The sequence below is a fragment of the Gymnogyps californianus genome, chromosome 1 (genome assembly GCF_018139145.2).
Source record: "Gymnogyps californianus isolate 813 chromosome 1, ASM1813914v2, whole genome shotgun sequence".
Taxonomy (NCBI): Eukaryota; Metazoa; Chordata; class Aves; order Accipitriformes; family Cathartidae; genus Gymnogyps; species Gymnogyps californianus.
The window spans coordinates 28,183,052-28,208,801 of record NC_059471.1 but is presented as its reverse complement, the minus strand read 5'-3'; the positions used below and the strand labels follow the sequence as shown (position 1 = coordinate 28,208,801).

Here is a 25,750-nt window from a genome sequence, read left to right as displayed (position 1 = left end):
ATCCAGAAAGCATTTCAACTCACCTGCGCTAGAGACCTATCTCAGGGGTAGATGATTTGACCTCTGGAGTTACTGCCATGGTTTTCAAAAGGTAAAATTTGGCAGGACTGTTTGTAGCTTTTGTGAGTGAAATGTGGCCCAGCTTTCCTGCAAAGGCCATGTTTAAAACACAATGACCTTTCCTCGCTTTCTGTACCTAAACTCCATGCCCATCACTGCACCCCTGGATGAACCTCCCTTTCTGAAGGGGAGTGAGCAGTACCAGGTGGACCCTTTGTCCCTCCTGCATGGTCCTGGTCAACCCCCAGGAGCTCCCAGAGAGCAGCACCTGGGAACCTGGGCTCTCTGGTGTCCAGCCCTTGCTGATCCTCTGCTAGTCTCGTGGTGCTCTTCTCTTCTCTGACTTTCCAGAGACCATAGACTTTCATGCTTCTCTGAGAAGGCCAGAACTCACTCCCAGAAATATTCAAATAAAACCGGTGTTATTACTGCTGCCCTTCTTGTGGCTTCCTGACCATGTGGAAGCTAAAATGAGATGGTTTATAGACTGGAAAGAGTAAGAGACAGTTTTGATTGATTGTATAATGCATCCTCCTTCAGAACCCACTTCATGTTGTTTTTAGAAATATATATCTATCACTTAAATTCTAGCTGGGCTTTAATACAGCATAAAAGGGAAGAGTAAATGTCATGATCAAAACACTTTGTGTTTTTCAGTACAGACTGTCTCACTCTGTCAACATAACATTGTATCTGTGTTTTAAAAAATATACGTTCTCTATTCATCCATACAAAGAAATCCAATAAAATACCCAATACTTGTACCTTTTTGGGGAGATATGCTTATTGCCTGAACTTCCCAGGTAGTTATAGAGTCAGGAGCAAAGTTTTCTACACTAAGAAACACAAAATAAAATGTATTAGGAAGGACGTATAAAATGTAAACATCATTTGCTGAAGTTTGAATATTGTAAGGGAAAAAAATATTCCCTCAGTTGTGGAGACAAAGTACTTGCAAATATTCTGAAGTCCTCTGTATCAGGTAACACATAAAGCTGATTGATAGTTATATACATTTTGCTGTACACATTTAGACATATTCACCTAGTCAGGTAATACCGTACCTATGGTTTCCAGGGTTTTTCACTTCTTCAAAAATCCACCACCAGCTCTCAGGAAAATAACTGCGCAAGTTGACAGAGATGTCATCAAACACTTCTTCATGGTCATCATAGTCTGTAAAACAAGAGTGGGGTTTCTGTTCTGAAGTCCTTGGCGGCTGACCTTATACTGTCTTGCAGGGAGTCAGTTTGTCAGAGAGAAAGCAGCATGAAAAATACTCTGAATGAAAAGACTTCATCTGGGTTTCATTTCGTGCATTAAAAAAAAAATGCTGAAAAAAGAGAAGCAATGACCAAAGATTGTTGTTGAACAAAAGGATAATTCTTCTTTCCAAGTTCAATAACTATATGCTACCAAACAAGAAAACATTCCCCGTTAGTAATGCGTAGCAAAGATGTTCCCGCCATCCCATATTTGTGACAGGGTGTGAAAGGGGAGCTCTGAGAAAAATGGTAGCAGAAATTACACTTAGAATGGGGTCATTTTCAACACAAAATATTTTTTTTGTAACATGAGCTCTTGTGTGATCAGAGATAGACTTTGGGGAGAAGAAAGGAAGGAAGAGGCAAAATTGTGCCTGGCAGAAGTGGCCCCTTCTCATGAGGTAGTGTTTTGGAGGTACTCGGGTGTTACAACAGTAGTACCACTAACAAAATAGTCATGAATCCAAGATCACTCAGCGCCCTGAACGCAGACAACCACCCCCTTCTCTGCTCCGCTGTTTGCGGCCTCCCGGGGTGCGGGCAGGGGCCAACAGCTCCTCCACAAGGCTGTTCTGGGGCCAACAGTGGCTAAAGTGATTCCTGCTTTTTCTCACCCCAAGAAGTTATCCTGTCCCACTCCCACCTTCACAGCGCACAGTTGTGAAGATGCAATGGCACGTGGGTGCTGCACTGTACTGGGTCTCACTGAAATGTTGATGTGAAAACTTCCTCCCTGGCCCCACAGCATTAAATGCCCCTTAACCCTCCCTTGCCACCATATGAAGGGTATTTTTCTGTAGACAGGTGCATGCCACTGTTCTTTACATCGTGCCAAGCCCACTCTGGTCCGCTTCGCCTCCTTTCTGAGGGCTGTGGCTTTCTCACAGCAGTCCTGGAAGGCATTTCTGCATTTGGCGGAGCCAGCCACCTTTGTTAGCCTTTTCGCGCAAGAAAACTTCATGGGATTTAATTTCATTCCATCTTCACAGCATTTTTGTAGATCAGTGTTTTGATATTTGCTGGCTGCAATATAATTAAAGCCCAGAATTAGTGCTGTTGAAGTAGCAATAAGTGTAAATGTGTTCATTGTGCTCATTTCTGTCAGTCTTTGCAGTTAACGTTAGTTGCTACTGCAGCAGTCTACCTTCAGCCGGAGACCTGTTCTCCATCCTAAAAACAGTCCACAAACACAGGAGGAAAGCATAGGCCCTGTGGCATCCTAGATATTCTATTCTAAGCTTTCTCTTCAAATTCAGACTGTGAATTAAAACACCTCCTTGGCAGACTGGAATTAGATATCTTGATAGAAATAGCCATCGCAGTGTTCTCATTCTTGAATAAAGAGGCTGCCTTCAAAAGTAAGGAAGATCCCAGCTTCAGGCCTTCATGTCTTCTGGAAAGGAAATATCAATTTTTTTTTTTAAATTTAGACCAAATATTATACTAGCTCATCTCTTAATTGGAGCACAAAGTACCAAAGCTGGCACAACTTCAAAGGAGAATGTCAAGGAAAAAAAAAGGATCTATAAAACATTTTCTGGCCATACAAATAATTTTGAAAAGCTTTAAAGCCATGACTGATTCCATGACATGTTATCTAGCAGAAGTACTTCACATTTGGGATTATAAACTGGTGAATTAGTTTCCATTTGCAGCTGGGCCGCTCTTTGGTTTTGTTTTTTGAGTTGTTTTCATAGATGATGCATCAGGTCACACAGCATAGTATACACACTTGCGCTAGGTTATGTCACTTAATGCAAGAACTGGGACTATGAATATCTTGGTATCCTTTACTATCCCATCACTTCTTGCCCCCTAGATCCCAGCCAGATCCCTTTGCCTCCCCCTGCTAAGCCTTTCAGGCCACCCAGATGAGCAGACATACCAATTCCTGACATTTTCTTCTGAAAATCCAAAGATCTTTTCTGCCTTCTGGTAACCTGGAGGCATGTATAGCCTGGGAAAGCAGAACAGAAGAGCTTGGTCATGATACTATGACCGTAACAGCCTGATCATTCAGGTCATTCATGGAAGACCCATCTTAGGACCCATCTCATTCACAGAAGACCCACAGTTTGATGAGTTACCTTACAGCCCTAGCCAACTGCTGCCTGTCCCAGCTGAGCTGGACACCAAAGGACCAGCAGCCACAATCTGGGCTATATCTGAGCTGCCAGCACCCAGTGGAAGAACAGAAGAAGAAAAATCTACAGGCAAGGGAAATTTTACAACATCACGATAAAATATTTCTGATTTTTAAGCAATCAGCCTCCCCAGATCTATAGTGGTCTTGTACAAACATCTAAAGTAAAGGGCAGATTGCACTTACCTTCCCGAACGTTGGATTTAATTGTATCCGATAAAAAGGCCAGACCAACATCAGTAAAAACTTGAACACTATTTGCACCACCACCTGCAGAACATCCAAGATCATACGAATTCATAGCATTAAATACCTGCCAAATAAAATAGCATAGATGGAGTGTACACATTTGCAAAAGTTTTTTTTAATATATATATTAAAAAAATACTTATAGCCTTTGACCCACAGAAGCAAGACAAACTGGTGGTACAAGCTGCTTTTGGAAACTGAGATTAAAGCTGAGGGATGTTTTAGTTGGGGAGAGCTTTCAAGTAATGCTTTTTTAATTTACAAACTTGTCTGCTGTAACATGGAAATCCTCATCTTAAATACATCATTCATCTTAAATAGATCCTAAGTTGCAAAAGCAAAAACATTTTCAAGTTTAGCAAAGCTATGATTAAGCAATTAATAGCCATTAATTACATTTTGATCCTCTCATTGGTCATGGAAAATTTCATTTGACTAGTAGATATGATATTTTCTTCTTACAGATCTCTTACTTTTTTGGCTGTAAGCTTATTTTTCTTGTTCAGAATAAAAACTGCTTTATCAACCACAGCTAAGGCAACTGTTCCCGCATGGTCCGTTTCAATCACTAAATTGATGTTGTCTGTTGGTTCGTATCTCTCTTGTTCTGTTCTCACTTTAATCTAAATAGAAAAGATTGAAACAAAAATTTTACATTTGTTAATAAAAAGCAAAGACTCTTTGGGCCAGGAATAATGTCAGCTGTGACCGTTAGCAGTCAGAGGCTGGGTGATGTTCCTGTTTTGCGGTGTTTCTGCCTGGGATCCTGCGTTTTGGAAGACGTAGATGCACATATCTTCCACTGGCGGGCAATGTGGGGGGTTAAAAGATGTGTCTATGCAGGATATTGGACACTGCCTTTCAATGACGCTTAAGCACCAAGGGGAATTAAAAGTATGTGTAAGGGGTTTGCTGAACTAGGGCCCTTAACATAATTTTGTTATTTTCCAGTGGAAACAAAATCACCATGAAATACAGCAAAAGACTAATTAACGTACAAAATTAACTGACTTAAACCAGTCTGCAATAGTACTGCCTCCTTTCTATCTCACACTTGAATGTTTCAACGTGACTGGGTTCAGAACTGGTGCATATCTGATGCAGACACTTCTGTGGTTTAGGAGGAAGTAGCCATGGTGATTACGAAATTAACAGGGATTTATTAATAGAAATGCCAATTTGAACGTAACTGGCTTTTGTCATCATATGAATGAAGAATTGGCTTGTGTGTTAGAGATGGAAAATTTTTCTTGAAAACCTTTTTCCCCAACGGACTATCACATTCTTTTTCCAAAACAAACATTTTCGGGGGAAAAAATCATTTTAGATGGCTGACACTTTTCAGCAGTTGTGTTTCATGCTATTGGGAAAAATTCTTGTGTCTTATTTTTTTCATTTTATGTTATGGTACAAAAAAGGAGGAGGAGGAAGGTGAAAGAAAGGCTTAGAGGGACTCCTATTTTGTCCACACTTCATTTTGTAATGTAAACTATTTTATTTTTTTTAAAGTGCTTTTGAAGTGCTACAAAATCTAAGAAAATTACTTTTAACAGGAACGAAAAAGCTTGAAAATGACTTAAAATTCTTTTTTTTTTCCCAATAAATTACTTTCTTTCATGTGATGCACCTCACTACAAAAACACAAAGTTATAAAGAGATTCTGCCCCTCAACGATTCTATTGGTATTTCCCTGCAGATTTCTAATATTATATATTAGATAGATATATATATATTTTTATCTCTCTCTCTCTCTCATGTCTATATATATGTCTGTATATATAGACACTTGCAGAGGGGGATTTATGTGTATGAAATGATATTTTTCATCTCTTTAGGGCACAACCTGTCCTATGGAAGAAGGCTATCTCTGCCATCACTCCTGGGAGTCTTTCTCAGCTATATCTTTTAGCAAGAACCCCGACGACTCCCTTTTTCAATAAAAATGAAATGTCTTTCACTTTTTAACCCCAGGCCTGCACTTGCTCTGCTGATACCCCATGTTTTTGTTTTTATTTTGGAATATAATAACAGATGCTACTTGCTTTGAAAGTACCTTTCCTTCGCAGACATCCGTAACGTCCACCCATACAGAATCAGCGACAATCTCTTGATGGCCCTCATGCGCAATGAAGTAGTAAGCTAAAAAGCGAAAGGCGGGCACCATCTTCTCGGTGATTTTAAGGTTTATTATTTTGTTTGAGGAGGGAATCCTTCCCAAAAGCTCGGCTTGTCCCTTTGCCACAACCTGCAAGGCAGAAACAAACAGAAATCAAATATTGTGAATACACATTAGACTGGGCATTATGTTGCATAATTTTATATACATACATAGAATTTCTGAGGCCATTTCTGTTTAAAATTTATTCTTTTCTAATGGCACTTAATAGTTTTAATTCCCAACCTGCATACCAGTAGCCTGGAGGAGACCAGCACACAGTGCCTCTAGCCCAGGAGTGTGGTGGTAAGCCTCTGCTGCACTGGTCCTGTGGCCCGGGTTTGAACACAAATCTACCACCCTCCACTCAGTCTTACAGCTTGAAAAGGGGGTCCCAGATGGCAGTCTTATTTTTGTCTTCTACAATAACAAGTCATCACCCCCAGGAGGATATCAGCTTTATTTAATCTGTAATCAGTACTGAATCTTTCAGATGGTGTGGAAGGGTTGGAGCAGGAGGTTTCACCCAAAAACTATTATTCAGGATAAAGTATCACAGGCTGGCCCTTAACTAATTTCAGCCCACCTCTCACTATTTAATTCCTTTCTTCCTGTGTTATGTTAATTATATTCATGGGTTGTCAGAGGAGTGGAAAACAGACACAGTGGCAGGACTGATAGTGCTCTTCCCTGAACAAAATACATGCAGCTTTCCTAAATGCGCAATGAATGGGCTTCAGGAAGAAACAAAGACATGCTGCAGCCTGGTCTGAAATCCTCACTGCCTTCGTTTAGGTGACCAAAGTTTGGGAGAGAGTCCCACTGCTGAGCTCCAGCAGTGTCCCCCACCACCCCTCCCACACACCCTGCCTGCCCAGCACTGCACCTTCCCAGAGCCCGGCAGCGGCAATTACAACCCTATGCCAAGTCATCCAATGAAAATAAACTCCCAAACCTAAATTTAACTCCTAGGGATACAATTATTCCAATATATCAGAGTCTTATTAAAAATAAATGGGAACTGGTGCCCATAGTGCTTATCATCATGGGAAATTTAAGCTGCCAAGGGAAATTAGGACGAAGAGAGGGAGAAGGGGATTAAACACATTTGACATTCAACAGATTCACTCCTGGAACGTATCCATGAACACATTTGTCTCCTTCAGCAAAATAAATACTTTGCATTCCTGGTCCCAGGCTAAGCAGGATTGTTTCCTCACTTTTCGATCTATAGAACTGCTTTCCAGGCCCAATTTCAGGATGCTATTTAGGGCCACAACAGCCAATGCCTTCAGTGATCCTTTATGACATTATCTGTTAGAGATAACACTGACCTACCTGTTAACTAACATTGAGTGCAGGTAATATGGAGCCATGGTAATACAAGAATCATGTGTTGTTCATGAAATAAACAATAGTTAACTATAAAAGGCATTTTCTGGGATATTCAAGGTCCGCTAGAATATGACTAGGTTTTCTAGTTGCAGGGACAGAATGTTATCTATATGTATGATCTGCCCACAACAAGGTGAGCAGCTCTGTAATAGCTGAAAAAAAGGTATTTATGGGAATCAGACCAATAAAAATAATATTTAATATTGGCTTATTATGAGGAAAGAATAGAGATTGGAAGGAGTGTACTTATGTGTCCTTCAGAAGAAAAATTTACAAAGATTTGTATATTACACACCCAAAAATATATGCAAATATATAAAAATGACAGAATCGTAGAAATAGTTTCTGGAAGGGACCTATGGAGATCTCTAGTCCAACTGCCTGCTCTAAGATGAGCCATCACCAGCGTCAGATTAAGTCAGATGTGGTTTTCTCTAGTTGAGCGTTGAATGCTTCTAAGGATGGCAATTCCCTAAACTCTGTGGGGAACCTCTTCCAGTAGTGCATTCATCACTAGTGAAAAGATTTGTCCAAAATGAACCTTCCAGGCCATAATTTGTAGCCTTTGTCCCTTGTTATATTGCGTGGCACCACCTAGGAAGCTTTGTCTCCATTATGTCTAATTCCTCTTCAAGTAATTTTAGGTTGCTATTAACTCACTCTTAGCCTCTTCACCAAACTAAACAAGCCCAATTCCCTCGGCCTGTCTTGGTAGGTCAGGTGTGCTAGGACACCGATCATCTCAGTTGCCCTTTGTTGGACCCCCTCTGGTTTCCCACGTATTAGTAACCAGAGAGATGTTCTGGGTTATATAATTTCTAAAAGAAATTACTGATATGCTACTATTCTGTTTACCATGTAATAGAAATAGTCAATCTTTCCACTGCCAGACTGATGAATATCATTCAAGGTGATGCGTAAGGTATCTCCAGGTGCCACAACAGTATGCGGGATGCTGATGCTGAGGTAGTTTGTGGAAGCAGACTGGTATCTTTCAGCTCTGATACTGGTTTCAGGTGATTCTAATTTTTCTTTTCCCTCTTCAGCCTTTACCTGTCAGGGAAGAAAAGGACAGAGTGAGTAAAGTGTCCCTCAGGAGACTGTATAGAGTGTCACCCTTAATTCATATCTTGCCAGGTTATTCAGAAAATGCTGGGAAATGAGATGAATCACTCCTGAGACCTCATTAGCAGAACCTGGCATCAAAACCCAGGATTTTAATTACTTTATTCCCTCACTCTATTTTGTCTCTTGCTGTATTTGCACTTGATATTTTTCAGCCTTGGCTCTTTCTGAATGAGAATCAATGGCTCAAAATCACAAAGTGATTTTGTACTTAGACAGCTTTTTTCCCTTTTTCTATTGTGCACATAATTGAACCCTCTGAGTGTCCAGACGTAGCCCACTGTCTGCATTGCTGAGGACTTTTTTCTTCACCTTCTTCTCATCATTTTCTGTCATTTCTCATGGTGATATTCCTTACAGTCCCATTTCCATCCTTCATGCCAGGAAAACGCACATCCGAACCACAAAAAAAGCACCAATGCACATACTCCCAAAGCTCCGATGTATGAGAGTGTCCTTCACTTCAGTGAGACATCCCTCGGGCCCCTGGTCTCTCTAACATATCTTACATAATCTGGACAAAGCTATGCAGATAGTGTAAGAAATCATGTTCCACTCTCTGTGCTAATTTAATGAAAACTGATCATCTTCACAGTCATTTGTAATTGCCTTACAAGCTTTTCTCAGTGGTATATTTTTAAACATGGATGTTTGGGGTTTTTTTTACCATTATTTGAAGCGTCTGAGCATCTCCAGGGATGTCAAATGTAAAGGGGATTAGACCCTCTTTATTAGAAAGTGCAGTCTTCTTCACTGGGGATTTTCCAGGCAAGGTAACAGTAGCAGTGACAGGTAGAGAGGCAGCAGGAGAGCCATCAATCAAAGTGACAGATGCCTATTGGAAAAAAATGTTTTTATGTTACTTCAGGGAAATGCCTGGGTTTAAAAAATGCCCACAAACAAGCAGCAATTATTTTATAAACTAAGAAGAAATACAAAACTCTACACATTAGTGTTTGAAAATTTGAGCTTTGAGAGACTCAGTCTGGACTGCAGCTAAGGTAAAAATCCATGAATATAGATTAACAGCTGCCCCAGATTTTCACTTAGCATCTATTAGATCTCAGCTGATCCCAGAGATATTTGTCTTTAACTATTATAAGGTAAATTTCTAACTTTAACTCTTTGTAGAAAACTTTGTAGAAAAACTTGAAGGTGTAAAGTTTAAAAACTCAAAAAATTAAGTGCATTTTTTTAAAAAAAGACAATACCCTGGATTAGTTTTGAGAATTTTAATTTGATATGGGATTAATTTGATACATTATTATTTTAATCTTTTGGTATGGAAGTGAGGAAGAGACTGCTACATGTTTTGTAAAAACTTGTAGTGCAACAGTGCACAGATGACTTCCAGACCAGAAAACCAGCATTTTCTGGCTTCAGTTTCCCTGCTCAGGCTCTGTGTGTACAGAAACGAGACAAACCAGACACACAAACAGTAGCCCTGTGTCGGACCTATTCCTGAAGGTCTCTGTCCTACAGAGCTCCCACTGGATCAGATAAGGATTTTATAAACAGGGCAGATAGATAGATAGATATAAATCTCTTGCTATGAAGGCAAACGGACAGAGTCAGCTAAATGTTACATACCACAACAGAGAAGGGGGCTCCAGGCACAAAATACTTTTTGGTGTTAGACAGATCAACAGCATAAGGAGATTTCACAAACTTCACATTGCTGAGTTCCTCTTCCCTCATCTCACCACCTGTTAATATCAAACAGTATGTGTTGCTATGGCAGCAATAACTATGTGCTTGCATATTACTATAGCACCCATCATTTCTGTTTTCAAGATTAATTGCATTTTCAGCAGCATATATAAAAAACCCTGAAATATGATCCCTCCCCAAGGAGCTTCAGTCCTGAAGAGAGGAAGAGATGGGTGCAGGTGGATGGGGAACACAACCAGAGACAGGCCAGTGCAAGGGCAGTGCGACGTGTGCGGTGCTCCAGCGAGCCGGCACTGGCAGGTGCGTGCTCTCAACAGCTCAGACACAGAGACCTGCAAAGCGGTTTGTTACTCACAACATAAAAATTCCCTTCTAACACATCGATTGGAGCAAGGTGCCTGCAAACACAGAGCACACTGGTACCACAGGAGCCACTGCGGCCGTGCATCTCCCTTTCCGAGCTGTCGGGGCTTTGTTCCTGGGGGAAGGCTACATCAAAGCGCAACATAGAAGTCACTCAGAATCGGTAGGGGGGTTTGGACCTTAGATCTCTAATTTTCTGAAAGAGGGTTTTTTTCATTTTTTACTAGTGGTGAGAGTTAATATTACCTAATATCATCTTCTGCAACTTTGCACCTACAAAAAAGCTTGAGCATCTGCTTCCCATCTAAGATTCTTCTAGTTAAACCACTCATTCTTCTAGTTAACTTCTAGTTAAACCACTACCCATAACTACTTCTAAAAAAACCAGTTACATGGCTTGCTTTAAACTAAGTGCATTTAGAGACATTCTTTCAGTGTCCTTATTTTCCACTTTAACACTCCAAGGTTGAGAGGTGTCAGTAAAGCCCACCAGCCTTGCCCTGTCATGCGTATAATTAATACCAAACCCAGCAAGTACACAAGCGTGGAGGCAGCCTGCCTGCAGCGCAAAGAGGAAGTGTGCACAGTGTGGTAGAGACCATGCCACACCATGAGATCTTATGTCCATCATGCTGGTGTGGTAATGGGAGGTCTTTCGGCCCCTCGTGCTCTTGCAGTAAATGTTGTGGCAATAGTGCATGTAAGAACCTATAGTAGATTATACTAAGGAACTGCACAGCTGCAATGCATTTGACTTAATTTTAGGATTCTAAGGAATCCTACTTAATGTTTAGAATTTTTAGAAATTTTTAGAATTCTAGCAATTCTAAGCTAAGTAACTGGACTGCTTCTATAGCCAACGGGAACAGACACCTCTGAAGTGCAGTTTAACCCAGACATTCTCTATACTGACTATACAAAGTGCCTGAGCTCTGACTAGATACCTTATTTTCAGATATCTAAAATCAAAGGGATCAATCTCCCTATGAACAACAAGAAAAATCTTGCCCATGTTGGAAAGGTCAGCTTCGTCACAGATTCAACTTCAGAGGTCAGCACTGAAGTTGCACCACTCACCTTAGCCTCGTATGACTAACAATAGCACTTGCTACAACCCAAATAACCCATTGACCACTGCATCTAATTTAATGCAGTGCTCACCTGTGGGTAGCTCTAAGATATCGGGGGGCCTACTCAACATGCTTAGCACTGCTGTGAGCAAATATCTACACAAATCCCTTGTAATGAACTGTGGAAGTAATTATCTGTCCTCTAGGAAAACGAAGGCAAACAGACACTGAAAAACTTCTGGATAGGCATGCTCCAGGCTCACGTCCCAGATGAACAGCATGACCAAGCTATTTGGACTATATTGTACTTGTGCATATGCCAAGGATCACAGTCTGATAAAACTGTGGGAAGGCATAAGAGGACAAGCAGGACTCACAAGGGCTAGATCCTCCTCTGCATCGCACTGTAGCTGTAATACATATACCTTTCCTTTAGACTGACAGCTTAGCCAGCTGAGGTCCAAAGCAAGCTAAGATACCAAGCTCACCTAATAACTTTGTATGTATGGAAGGAGCAGACATGGCTGAGGCAAGTGCTCAAACAAGATCTCAAGGGGAGCAGTTTATTTGCATTCATACAGGCATCTGGTGCCACTTCAGATGGACTAAGGTATCTTAGATATCCTCACAGGGCTGTTTAATATGGGACAGACCCTATAGGAGAATACTTACAGGAGACCTGAGCACTTCTGGAGCAGCAGTGGAAGACCACACAGGACTACATAGGGCATTTAAAGTGGTACTGGACATTAGTGTTCAGATAAGTGAATCTCACCCAAGATTAAGTTTGTGCACAGAAGGGGGTCAGATAAAAGAGATTGTCATGCACTATAGCATGAGCAAGCTTTGCAGTCAAGTTTGGTCCAGCGGGACAAGACTTCCCACATGAAGGATTACGCTAGAGAAAGATCAATGTAAATATTACAGACTGTATCAGCTAAGGCATAGTGTACTCACTTGCAGTTTCTACAGTGGTAACAGCAACATACAAATGCAACCCTTCCAGAGTGGAAATACTCTTTCTTAATTTCTCTTCCAAAAGTGGTGTATTTAAAGTAACTCTTCCTGTTCCATTTTTAATCTAAAACAAAAGTGAAAAAAAAAAAGTGACAACCCTTTAGTGGTTTGTTGCCATTAGAATTAAAAAATTGTTACAGGGATCGATATTTCGATAATTTCTGACAATATTCAGCTCACCTGGGATAAATCAGAATAGTTCCACTGAACTCCAGTACTTACTGATAGCTGTTGTTCCAGGCCTGGAAGAAAGACTTTTTTCTCATTTTCATCAATTATTCCAAATCGCACATATGCAGCACCTTGAATCCCTTTCCCATAAGAGTGTCTTTGGAAGGAAGAAAAGTGAGGAGATGAATCATTACATTAATAAAAAGCAAGCATAAATCAGACTAATCATTTTATGCTGAAATAAAATTGGGATATCTGTAGGCATCCCATCTGTAACTAATAGCTTGAAAACAAAAATTAGTCCCACTTACTGATAACTCAAACATAAAGACTCTTACTGGTCTGTGTACAAAGTGGTGATTTCAAGTGCAGACAAATATATGGAGTAAATCACATCATTGGCAGAATGTGGAGACATCTTCTGACAAAATTTACACCAGAGTAATTTAAACTTTTTTTTTTACAAATTAATGAGAACTTTAGTTGCACAGTGAGGTCTCACACAACTGATCCCCTTCGCAGGGAGCAAGGGAGGTATCCAGTCTATTTAGCTTGGATGAACAGCTAATTCCTTTGTATGAGACATCTCATGAGCAGAGCATTTAAAATAGAGGGCCAGAGAATCATCCCAGGGACCAATATGAAATAGTTGGTACCTCTGAAGACCTCCAGAGACAGATCCTACCTGCTGAAATTTTAATACCTGCATTAGGCAGAGTAGACATCCTCTGCCCCACGTCTCTCCTATGGATTTAGGCAGTATAGCATAGGGAACTCTTGTAAGTGAAATATTTGCCAGATAAGTATCTGGCCAGAACACCCCTGAACTCTCCATATAGGTAATGGAGAGAGAGGATAGGGCACGTCGTTGCACCTGGCAGGCTCCTTACTCAAGGAAACCCTGGCAGATGGCATCCTCCTGCCTGCAGCATGTAATGTGCTACATGAGACCGCTACAAACACGGCCGTGGTGTTGCCTTTTGCTTGTGGAAATCCTGCTTCATCTCAGTTCTGTAACGGCTTATTTTTGTTTAAACAAAACCTCTTTCAAATTGACCTGATCAGCAGCACTGATCTATACCAATGAAACAAACTGTGAGGCAGTTCTTATGAAAACTGCTTAAAATGTCAGAACTAATAACTGTGGGAAACAACAGTCAATATACCAAATAACTGTTCATTACATGCATGGCCAGTTCAGAGAAATAAGCTCAATTATCAGGAATTCCATATGTTGATTTTGATGAAAGTTAGGCAGGCCTGTGTAGCACCACTAAGACCTTTTCCAATAGACAAAAGAACAGTATCCGGTTATTCAACCCCAATTTTTCCTCTTAAATAATTATGATGTTAATGGGTAGTGAAGTATATATGGAGTTGCACAGTTGATAACCTCAAAATTGAGTGCTGCAATAACATACAGAGAAAACTTTAGAAAGGATTAAAATATTAAAGCCAGTTATCTGATATCACTTCATATCACAATATCAAGTAATCATGATTAAAACTAGTAATTATTCAATAGAACCAAATAGAGAAGTGAAGGTGATTAAGAGGAGATTGGAAGAGTTGAGTTTGTTCAGCCAAGCAAAAGGAAGTGGATACAGAGTTCTGTCTGCTCTCTCAAGGTGCGCTGGGGAAAGGAAGGATCAGCACAGTCAAGGCGAAGAGCTCAAGGACAGCGGGCAGAAGACCAACAGGGTATAAGCTGGCCAGGGATGAATTTAGACCAGAAATAAAACCCACTAGAACTGAGGGGGTGGAGGATCAGTCTTCCACTCGTATACAATGCCAGGGTCCATGTAGCAAATCTAGCGACTGCACCTTGTTTGGACCAGGTTAATTAAATTAAATTAAATGAGTGCAGTGCTGTCTCGGAGGCTGAGGCTGGCTGGCACAGCGCAGCCCATGCCCGCTTTACTAAACCCCATGTCTTCCACAGCAGGGTAGCCACATGCAGACCTGGGGTGGACCTTGGTCTGTGCTTCCTCCCAAAGAGTTTCCAGGAATTGTTTGGGGAGTGCTGTATGGCGGAGGCCGAGCCTGTGCCATGCACCAGCCAAGCCGTCGGCAGCCAAGCTTGGGGGCTCAGAAACCTTTCCTGGAACTGTTTAATTTATTACCCAGGTGGCTCAAATGTCTTTTCTGGTATCACATTCAAATGCAGACAAAACTCCTACTGTATGAGAATAATTCCTCATATAAGGAAAGAATCTAAGAAAAAATATCTCAAAAGATATCAAATAATGTTTGAGTATAATAATAATTTGTTTACTGCTTTCAGTTTGGAGGGCTTTCCAGAGTCAAACACAAGATGAAACACAAATGGTGATGATACTTTAGTCACATACACTCACATAGTTCAATGCTAATATTTAATGCCTATTTAACTAAAGGCTACTGTAAGTCAAATTACTTACAAGGTTAGTTACTGTCAGTGCTTAACAAAAAGTCACAAACTTTGGTTGTATAGACCAGGCTTTTTTATTCTTATCTGTATATTATATCAGCAATTTCTATACCTAGATCTTTCCTCCCTTCAGTATTGACTGTCTCTTCTCTGCCATCCCCATCAGCTAGTGAGATAGACACAAACTATCCAATGGTGACTTATCAATAAGATATTCTTATACTATTCAGTTATGTGTATGTTTGTAAAAGGCAACACTCAAAGGGGCTTTGCCTAGGAAAATTAATAAAATAACTTGATAAAATTATACGAGTTATTCTGTAGAATTAGCAAGTTATTAGAATCTAACAACTTAACTGTTAAAACATCTCCCAACAATGTCACATGTGTATATTTTTATATTATTCAAAAATACTTGCAAACCATTAATAGTCAAAATAGTAAAAGTGAATGGATACAATAAGCTTTACAGGCTTCAAAAATGAATACTGATTATTTAATAAAATATACACAGTTCACTTTCCACTATCTTGGGTATCATTACTGCACACAAAATTTGCCTCCTGTTTAACACTAAATATATTTAACAATACTAGCTACAATAACTCTGTGTGATCTTATTTGTGGTTTTGTGTTAAAGAATCTTAAGGAACATGGTGAATCAACCTCAAAAGCCATGAGATGCTGACTTATTTTTTAAGGAGCTGTTCTTAGTGAAGGTCTGACATTACTTGCTAATACTGTATGTTCAGCTCTTTGCTGACACATCAGAATTGCCCTGAAATAAATCTGAGCTTTTGTCTAGATAGGGAGAAATAAACAGAATAACTATTTCAGTGTTATTTAGATAATGCAGACTACCTTATTTCAGGAGATATATTTCTTCCATATCAACTATCCAGGATGTTTGGCAATATCCTAAAAACCTATTCAATTTGATAGTCTTTGCTAATATTATTTCCTGATCTTTAAAGATACAAAAAATTAGGAATCCACAGAAACAAAGAAAATGAAACGTGAAAAAAAAGGTGGTCAGTCTCCTTGCTCCTTTGAAATTGAAAAGATTTCTCCCAGCTATGAGAGAAGGCCAGCTGCCTCCAGCTGCCTCTTCTCATTTCATAAAATTTATTCCTCATCAAGGAATAGAGGTAATAGAGAATCGAGAGGTATCAAGTTCTAGTTCTAATTTAGTCACCATAGGTACACTAATTCAGATGTCTAACTTTTCATGCAGAGGTTCTTTGACTTCAGAAAACATAAACTTCTGTTCAAGTGCAGTATTAAGTTTGTTTTAGCCAATTTCTAGTACATTGTTTTTCATGAAGGAACTTGACATACTCTTTCACCAATATGATACAATTTTCATACCATGATATTTTTTTTACACTGAGTGATCTTTAAAACAGATTTAAAATCTAACTGTAAATCAAATTTATAACATCTGAACTAATGCCACACTGAACCACTTCACTTAAATGACGGGCATGTAGATTCTGGACTTACAAATCTTATATAAATATATCCTACCGAAGTCATCAACTCTAGTTGCATGAGTGGCGACTTCAGTGAAAAGGAAATACATCGCTGAGTCTCCAGAGAACTATTTGGTTTCTCTCTCCATCTTCCCAATGTGCAAGGTGGCCAAGATATTTCTAGTCATTTTGGATTCCAGCTGAGTGGTAAATAAGGGAAGAACATTCTCCTAACAGGCAGTCGTTTAGTATTTCCACTCCTAAGAATTTTGAAAATTCAACAGCCAAGAAGGCTTGATATATGTTGATGAGCCACTATTAGATCATACAGCAAATTTAGATCTGTCAGTGTGGGATCAAAAATACCAGACCCACACAGCACAAAATACTTATTCAATCTAGGTTCAGTCTGATTCTTCCAAAGTATTCAAAATATTTTGATGGGTTAAATTTTCATTGTCTGACTTTTCTAAGTTACTCTATGTTTGATGCCATTCTAATTTGATATGGGATCAGGTCTAATTTATTCTCCATTGAGCTCATGGTCTGGCCAGTCTGAGAGCTTTGTAGCCATGTCTCATCCAGATCAGTGTTGCACTACTGTGCAGTAATGTACGTGTCTGTAGTGATGGTCATGGAAACTCCTCATGTATTTATATATAAACACAGTATAAACTGTATTTGTTCGCCTGGAAGCATTTCTGCATAAAATCATTACTTTCAAATAAGCACTGGCTTATTACTTCCAAACTTCACTGGGCTTTAAGAAAATTTCATACCTGAACTTGAATCCATCTCTACTTGAATGACATTAAATAGCAACATCTGAGGCTTTAGAATGTTTCTAAATGTTTAAACCAAAAAGTATAAAGAAAAGCAGGTTATCGGTTTGCCTGGAACGTTACCTGGCAACACAGAGGAGAATCCTAAATAGTCACCTTTTTACAAGCAAACTAAAATATTCAGAAAATCTTATTCCATTTTGATCATCACCATTTGGACCCAGGTAGCATTTTACACTGATGTCTCAAGTTAGTAGTGGAAACAGGGAGTGTATAAGATTAAAGTCAGATTCAAGTAAAGCCAGAAGCTGGTTAACTGTTAATGACAAGAAAAAGGAAGAAGCTGCAAAGTTCGTTATCTACATATCTGCCTCCAAAACCAGCCTCGCTTTGAGCACACCTACTTTGCCTCGATATCAAACACAAAGTTTTCATTCCAGATGTGGTAGTAGGGCTGAAGTGGGATGAGTTTGACTTCAAAAGATGGAAGTTCTGCATGAAAAAAAGAAGACAAAAGGTCATGACATGCGAGTTTCAAACATACCTTAAACTCCTGGCATGTGGCAACACCCACTGAGAGGATGCAGCTGCACTGAGAGGATGTTTTAGTTTGAATCAGCAGTACACTTCTGAAGCAAATCTCCTGATCATCTTTCCATATTCTTCTTTGCTTCACATAGTGAAGCAGTCTTCGAGCACACAAAATTGATTTATTTACAATGAAAATAAGCCAGAAGATAAGCTCTAACTGCTAATGGACATTAAGTGCCCTGGACTAGAAGTAGTCTGAAGTAAACCCACCCTGAAATGGGTTGAGTGTGAACATGAGGTCCTCAGCATCAGCTGTGTCACTCTGCAATTCACTCCTATAAAGCCAAACTATTTGCTGCTGTAAACATAGCCAGAGTAATTTGGTCCTGGATGTAGGTGTTTGCAGAGGATGCAGTGGTCTCCACTATTCTGTTACATCCACTAGCTAAGGCAAAACCAGTTTTGTTAAACTGAGATTTTCATATAATCCTGAGGTTTTCTTTTGTCTTTAAGAAAAAAAACCAACCCCCACACTAAATTTTACCAGAAAGCATAATTTCAGTGCAAATAAATCAAGCCATTTCTTACCCCAAATTGTTAAATTTCTACATTTTTACTTTTTTCCACAGTGCCTTTAGTTTTCTTTAAAAAAGCTTCTCTGAGTATAGGAACAACTCTAATCAACTTCCAAACTGAATTCTACTGAGAGAAAATAGGCAGCTTTTTTTTTTCATTCTAGTCTTCACTGGAAACTTTAGCCAGAATTGCAATGATTTTAAAATGGGGCTCATCTCCATTTTTTTCTGTGGTAGGAGAGCCCTTCCAAAAAAGGATGTTTTGTGAAAAACGTTAAAGTTACTAAGTCTGTATAAAAATAAAGTTTTTTTCAAATATAAGTGGAAGGCACACAAAACCAGAGTTGTTCTTCTGTACATCAGAGATAGCAATGAGGCATTGAAACACTGTGAATCTTGTCCTTAGTACCTAACTACAGCCAGGTTTAATCACTGCAGTATACCTTTTAAGACATAGTGAAGACTTCATATATTTATAATGCAAATTAAATGTTCTCTTACCGTAATTTTTAACTTCAAATTCAGCAGAAACATTAGACATTCCATATTGATGAAACCAGGCTTTGATTTTCCAAGTTCCAGGCCTAAAGTTCAGATTCAGCAGAAAATAGTTAATTAGGATTCCTCAGATATTTTATGAGGCTAATATATTTAAATTATCACTAAATGCTAATATTTTCCTTGCTTTGATCTCATCCCAAACTAATTTATTAATGGATTTCTCTTTGCTGGGAGGAGCCAGCAACATATTTCCAAATGTCCTAGGAAACACTCAAAAAGACTTTTTATGAGGAACTGCAAGATAACGTATTTGCAAACCACATGTAACATGCACTGCCTTTGAAAAGCCCTCAGAAATAGAGAACTTATCATATATTTCCTATAGATTACCTTCACTGTGATGTCAAATCAATCTAGCATGCAAGAGCACATTGAATATTAAGTAAAAGCTTGACTGTTTGAAATCAGAGGTAATTAATTACACTTTGCAAACTGAGCCCTTACAGAAGTGCTTTCCTGAATGTAGTCATACAGTTGAGCAGATATTTAAGCAGTTTGCTAAATTGTTCCTTACCAGGATAAATGTTGCTAATTGCAGCATATTAACATTAAATTCTGGACTCACCTCTCCAAGATGAGGTGCTTAAAGGTAAAAAGATATTAACCATAGGCTCAATCTCTGCTCCATGGTGAGAGAAAGACAATTTTGAAAGGTAATTCAAGCAATTCAGCAGTTAAAAATCTTAAGTACTTCAACAGGTAAGGGGGATGAATCTGGATGGTTTGATCCTGCTAATAGGAGGTGGGGTTAGTCCTCCTCACTTTAGACATTATACTGTGAGGTCTTTCATCTGTGTAGGTCCCCTCGGGCTCCTCTACTGCCAATGGAGAGAAACAGACAGTGCCGAGACACAGTACATCTCATCCTGACACAGGCATCTGAAACAGGTCAGATGAATCATAGCCTAAATATGTGACTTTCTCCCCAGTGTCAGAGAAGGGAGCGTGGGGGGACCAGCTCAGGCGTAGACCCCTGCATGGCAGGAGGCTGCAGGGCTGGCTGCAGAGCAACCATGCTCGGTTCCCTGCTGTCACGTGCTGACAGTGCGCTGTGGTGCTTCCCAGGTGTAATCAGAGCAAAACTGTCTGCTTTAGTGCACCTCCTGTTCTGAAGAAATAGTAAAGCAGACAATACACAATAAGAAAAAAAAGACAAGAGAGGAAAACAGAGGAGCAGAGCAGAAAGAAGGGAAGGGAAGGACAAGACTTGTTTTTAGCTTGAAGATAGTTCTGCTGCAAGAGACATTTTGACATGTGAACTGTTTTAATGCACAAGGCACAGCAGTAACATACTCGGCAACGTCAGGTATTTCAAAGTTTTCACTGAACACTGTTCTTATTTTCCGGTCTGACTTTTTAACCACCGTTCCTTTTGAATTCTGTTGAGAGAGAGAAAACAAACATAAAATTATGCACCAAGTGTCAAACATTTACATTCAAAAGCTCAAGTTCATATACGAGTCCTAAGGAAGACAAAATGTTCTGCTTACTTTCCTACTTTAATATTCATGTTACATTTCCCTCCATGCTCCTGATATTGGCCAAAAGTGACTTGACATATCTCACAATTTGTAAATACTGATTTCTGGAGAGGAGTCATAGCTATAGTTTTACTCTTGGATCTTCTGTGGAAGTTTTTCATAGTTCCTGTGCTGAAGAAGCACTCATTAACAGTGTTTTTTGTATACTTACTAGCACAGCAACTGTAACTGTGTCATCTGTTGGCCTCATAGCATTGTCCAGAATGAAGATCCTGTATTTTACTGTTTAACAGAAGAATAAATGCATTCACATATTTATTTCTGGCCTTTCTAGATAGTAATTATTACAAGCGCTAAACTGAGTTACTGAATATAGGATAAAACACTTTCTTTTAATGAAAAGAAGTCTGAGAAATTTCAAAAAAGAATTGCATTCTTCCATAGGCTTTGCATGTTACGTGACCAAACAGATACACCTTTTTGAAGCAAATTCCAAAAAACTCTCAGGGAGCTTCACTCACTTTTGTATTCCTTCTGAAGTCAAGGCCTGCAACCAAACTCAAGAACTTTTTTGACTTCCCTCTCTTGTTACTTAATTAAATTGTTAAGTAACAAAACAGTTGTGGTCTTAAAGTGCAAAGGATACTTATTGGTGGTGTTGCAAGCAGAAGCAATAGGAGTTTTTCTGCAGGTTTCTCACAATTTTGTTTTCCAAAGGAAAGTCATTATTAAGCTTTTTGAACAGAAAGGAGCAGATTTTGTCTGGCTCCTGTTAGAAGAGAGAACTGCTTTTTGACTCTGGTGGCATTTCCACATGGGTTGCTGCAATGTGCAGTGCAGACCCTGCCGAAGCCCCAGCTGCAGAAGGCAAGTTTAAAATCTGGACTGGCTGGTAAGCAAGACAAAGCTGGGGTTAAACGAAAAGGATTTACATTAGGAAGGATCAAATCATTATTACTTTTTCTGTTCATGCCCTTGTAACATCTATATTCAACATCTGAAATGCAGCATTTGTATTTTAACCTTTGGAGCTTGGTGTGTATATAGGCTTATCTGTCTGAATAAAAATGTAGCCTTTCTTGGAAGACAGGAGGATGCGAGTGCTTTGAACGGTCTCCTTATAAAGCTCCCTGCTTTCGGTGACAAGCAGAACATATGGCTGATTACTCTTCTTGAACAGATCCTGTTGCAGATTCCCTGGCTTGACCTGAAAAGGACAAAAGGAAAAACCCCGCAGAGTCACATATGAACCCGGTAACTTCGGAGCCACACAGCTGAGGCCCCAAAACAGCTCAAGTGCTTAAATAATTTTATTAGCACCATTCAACAGAAGATACTCAATTATATCTTTCTTACTGGGTGAATATTTCTTTTTAAGTAGAAATACTATCTAGTCCCCCATTTTCTGCCATAGAAATACACATTCTTCTGTCCAATGGCAATAACTCAAGCCCAGTGACTTTTCTTCAGCCTATATGCATGTTAAATTCCAGTTACCATGTCATTTGGTAGCTGTAGCAGCATCCTTCACTTGCTAAAATCTTGGCTATGAGATTAGAGCTTTACCTTATGCAGGTTAATACGATGCTTCTAAATATCATGCTCAAGAGGAACCTGATCTGAAAGCTCAGCTTTTAGCTTTGGGAGTAATCAATATCAGAGCTAAACTGAGTCTTACTGTGTGCTGTTTTCCAACCCAATAGCCCAAACTAGTCTCCTGAACTAAATGCTGCCAGGCTTCAAAGAATCATGTCAGAAGCAAATGATGCAAAGCAGGATGTAAAGAATTAATCAACTTACAGGTTTGCAGAAATATCACAGGCTTTGGTCTGAGAGACTGCACATTTTTAAAAGTTTCTCCTGTTTTGTAAAAATAGCCAGTATGCCAAAGGCATGAATGCAGTCTTAGTTTAAGAAGTGATGAAGAACAACAAACAGTGATAAAACAACTAAATGTTTTTAAATTTAATTTCATCATAGCAATGAAAAGATCATCACCATGTAACAAAATCTTGAGCTTGCTCGGTGGGCACAAAAGAGCACTCACAATCACCACTGAAATTATATTAGGTATTGTTTTATTAGCTGGTTGGGTGAATAGGGTGCTGCTGTCACTGGAATTGGTGTCTTGTCATCTGTCTCTAGGGATCAGTGTTGTCTCTGTTCCAACATAGTCCTAGTACAGATTATGTGGTTTTTATCACCAGATTAAAACATTTAGATCACTATGATGGTAGACTCACCATTACTTTTTTCATCTCTTGGTAGTTGTTATTTTGGTTAAGGTTAAAGGTGATCCTCTCTGATATGAGCTGATTTTTTGTCTCGACTTTGAAGTATGCAGTAACTTGCACAGGGTGCTGTGCTCCATGGACTTGAACTGTTATTGTCTCATGTGTGCCCAAATGTACCACATTTGGGGCAGTAATAAGAAATCTAAAACAACATAGAAACAGATTGTCCAGTATGTAGGCTGATTTTCGTATAATACAAGAATGGCCAACCAATAAGAATTTTAAAGAAAAAAAAGACTCTCACAGAATAGTTGAGCTTGGGACTTGTGGAGACCACCTAGTCCATCCCCCTTGTTAGTCAGAATAGAGGTTAAAAGAAGACAGTTTCCCTCCAACTGATCCCCGAATTCTGAACCATCACATTTAGGTCTTGCAAAAGATCAGTCCCTATACATAGGAGAGAAAAAACCGTGCAATATGTCCCAGGGACTGCCAATGCCATTTATAGCCTAGTTTAACTCAGAGAAAGTTCTATAAACTCAACTTTCTGGAAACAAAACCAGGCTATGTGTTAAAAGACAATGAATAGATATTCATAAACACATATTTGATACTACGAAGTCATGTATCTTCATGTACTAGCACCTACCTTATGCCAGCTTATGCATTAATATGTCAGGAGGTATCAATTTCCTATATAATCGTATTTATGGGGTTTCAAGTAGCTGATCTTCATTCAGATGTCACTGTTTGTGAAATGCTGATAATGAGAGACCACCGAAGGTGAGACCACAGCCCTGGGAAGGGCTGAGTTGCAGGCTAAACTGGTTGGGATTTAGTTTTTTCTCTTTATTACTTTCCTTTATTCTTAACTCTGCTCTGGTGCTTCTTGGTAATTAATTTAATGACCTTCAAAATGTAGATCATCATTCTTGCCCTCTTTTTTTCAAGTATCTTTTACACACAAAAATCAGAGAACTATGTGAAGAACTATGTCTTAATGATATAATGGCACATACACAAAGAACAGTTCTGCGCTAAAGAAAGCTGCTTTTGGAAAATGATTATTCTGCAGAAGACTTCTAAAATGAAAGGTAAATGATTCTACCATTATCAGAATGGGTTGGCTGAACTTTCTCTTTTTTTACTTTTTTTTTTAATGTTTCTTCTTTCTTAAATTTATAAAATGAAAGGTGGGGTATAGAAATAAGGGGATAAAACTGATATCTTTTTTTTCCAATGAAACTCAAATTTACTTGCTTTTTTCTGATAATAATCATGGCACACTGTGAAAACAGAATAAAAATCATCTCTCTCCTTTGATATGATTACTGAAATGCATCATAGCTTCACTGAAGATGAAGTGTGTCTCAAGATGCACCACAGTTACCCAATATCAAGTTTCTATGGGGCTGTAGTTTTCATGCTGATGTGGACACTGGAGGTCAACAGCAGACTGCAGGCAGGAGTCTGCACCTGGCTAAAACCTCATAAGAAGAGAAATAAGTATTTGGGGCTGGAGATGACAACCTCAAAGGTGGGCTGACACAGAAGGGGAGGAGGGTTTGACCTGGCTGCCCAAATATCTCATCAAAGCTCTCCTCTGGCTATGGCAAGTATGAGAATACACTTGATCCTGGTGGGAACAAAGCAAGAGTCTCTTCTCCTGTACCTCTGCCCTACAGATAAGTCAATTTGAAGGACCTTTAACATGCTCCATAGGTTTTCTCAAAGAGTTACATCTGTTTCCCAAAGCCAGGAATTTGTCCAACTCGAAGAACCAGTATCAACATATGTAAATCTCCGCTAAAATAGAGGATGAGTGCAGAAAAATCCTGAAGCTCTCCCAAATGTGAAACCTTTGTTTTCTGCAATGTATAAATCAATTACAGGAAAGAGAGTTATTCTTTCCCAAGATTTTCCAATCCGGTAGATGTCATAAACTAAAGATGAACAAGCAGCAATAACAGCATGAACATCATGCTTTAGTAGGACATTTTTAATTATTTGTTACTGAATGGACATCTCTCCCCTTAAAAGTGCCTTAAAAGGGCAGTTTTAAGCTTTTTACTTTTTACCTATTTAAGGTTACACAAATTTTCAGTGGTCCAAGAAACAGGCTTTGATGATTCTCTGTCAAGACTATTAGCATTTCCTACTTTCTCTTTCAAGGGATTTGTTAGGAGTGAAGAATTAATAATAAAATGTACTTACGATGGTGCTTGCTGTGTATTGGACAACAGCGAACAAAAGCTCATCAAAAATAGCAGCCTTGCCATTGGAAAACGCTACAACATCTGCAAAACAGAAATACCAAACAGCCACCGTCAATCTACCCTTGAGGGTGCAGGTTGTAAGAAATGGGCTGATAGCGCATTGCAGCAAAGAACGTTACCTGTCCTGGTTATTTATTAATAACTTGCAAAACCGTGCAACCGTGATGCACAAATTGATAGCCTGGGGAGAGACATTCTGGACTAAGCCACAATTTTACATTGGATTATTCATCCATTCTCTTCCCAGCTTCACTATTTTCACATGACAGCAACTAAAAGTCATGTGCAGAGAGACGTTTTCACAAATACTGCAAAGGCAATCCCCAAATCAAACAAGACACCATGGCTAAAAGAGTGGCTGTAAAGCACTTCTAAATGGGGACAAATGCAGGTGACAGGTCCCTTGTCTATGCCATTACTTAAGTCCAGGCATCTCTGTGATCCAGCAAAGGTGAGAGAAAGCTCCTTCTGGTATAGATAGCACCAAAGGAACTGCGCTGGAAATCCACCTGTACAACTCAGTCCCAATCTGGAGTGCTAGAAGGCATTCATCTGCTTTAACTTAAGTGGAAATAAAATGGATGTCTCTGTCTGAGCTATTCAGCCCAATTTTCCTTTACGGTCAAGACAGAGGGCTTTTCCAGAGGGTAATTAGTCTCATCTTAGCATAAGCACATAAGATGACTCATCAGCTGAAGGCATTCCAGACTGCAGGAAAGACACACAATGTCTTGAAAGGCAGGA

General features: G+C 39.4%; 1 protein-coding gene across 1 annotated transcript in view; it reads right to left on the bottom strand.

Annotated features, from left to right (window-relative positions):
• Positions 1-25,009, bottom strand: part of LOC127026367 (complement C4-like) — a 49,303-nt gene extending 24,294 nt beyond the window's left edge. Inside the window, exons 1-19 of the mRNA XM_050911576.1 lie at positions 24,945-25,009; positions 22,740-22,932; positions 21,520-21,703; positions 20,708-20,778; positions 20,309-20,394; positions 18,956-19,038; positions 17,753-17,840; positions 12,736-12,841; positions 12,454-12,577; positions 9,983-10,098; positions 9,060-9,227; positions 8,123-8,320; positions 5,771-5,962; positions 4,191-4,340; positions 3,655-3,781; positions 3,211-3,282; positions 2,151-2,348; positions 1,125-1,236; positions 826-896 (exon numbers count right to left, since the gene is read on the bottom strand). Of these exons, the coding sequence (XP_050767533.1) occupies positions 826-896; positions 1,125-1,236; positions 2,151-2,348; positions 3,211-3,282; positions 3,655-3,781; positions 4,191-4,340; positions 5,771-5,962; positions 8,123-8,320; positions 9,060-9,227; positions 9,983-10,098; positions 12,454-12,577; positions 12,736-12,841; positions 17,753-17,840; positions 18,956-19,038; positions 20,309-20,394; positions 20,708-20,778; positions 21,520-21,703; positions 22,740-22,932; positions 24,945-25,009 (2,404 nt within the window). The remainder of the gene's footprint in view (positions 1-825; positions 897-1,124; positions 1,237-2,150; positions 2,349-3,210; positions 3,283-3,654; positions 3,782-4,190; positions 4,341-5,770; positions 5,963-8,122; positions 8,321-9,059; positions 9,228-9,982; positions 10,099-12,453; positions 12,578-12,735; positions 12,842-17,752; positions 17,841-18,955; positions 19,039-20,308; positions 20,395-20,707; positions 20,779-21,519; positions 21,704-22,739; positions 22,933-24,944) is intronic.
• Between the last annotated feature and the right edge of the window lie 741 nt (positions 25,010-25,750).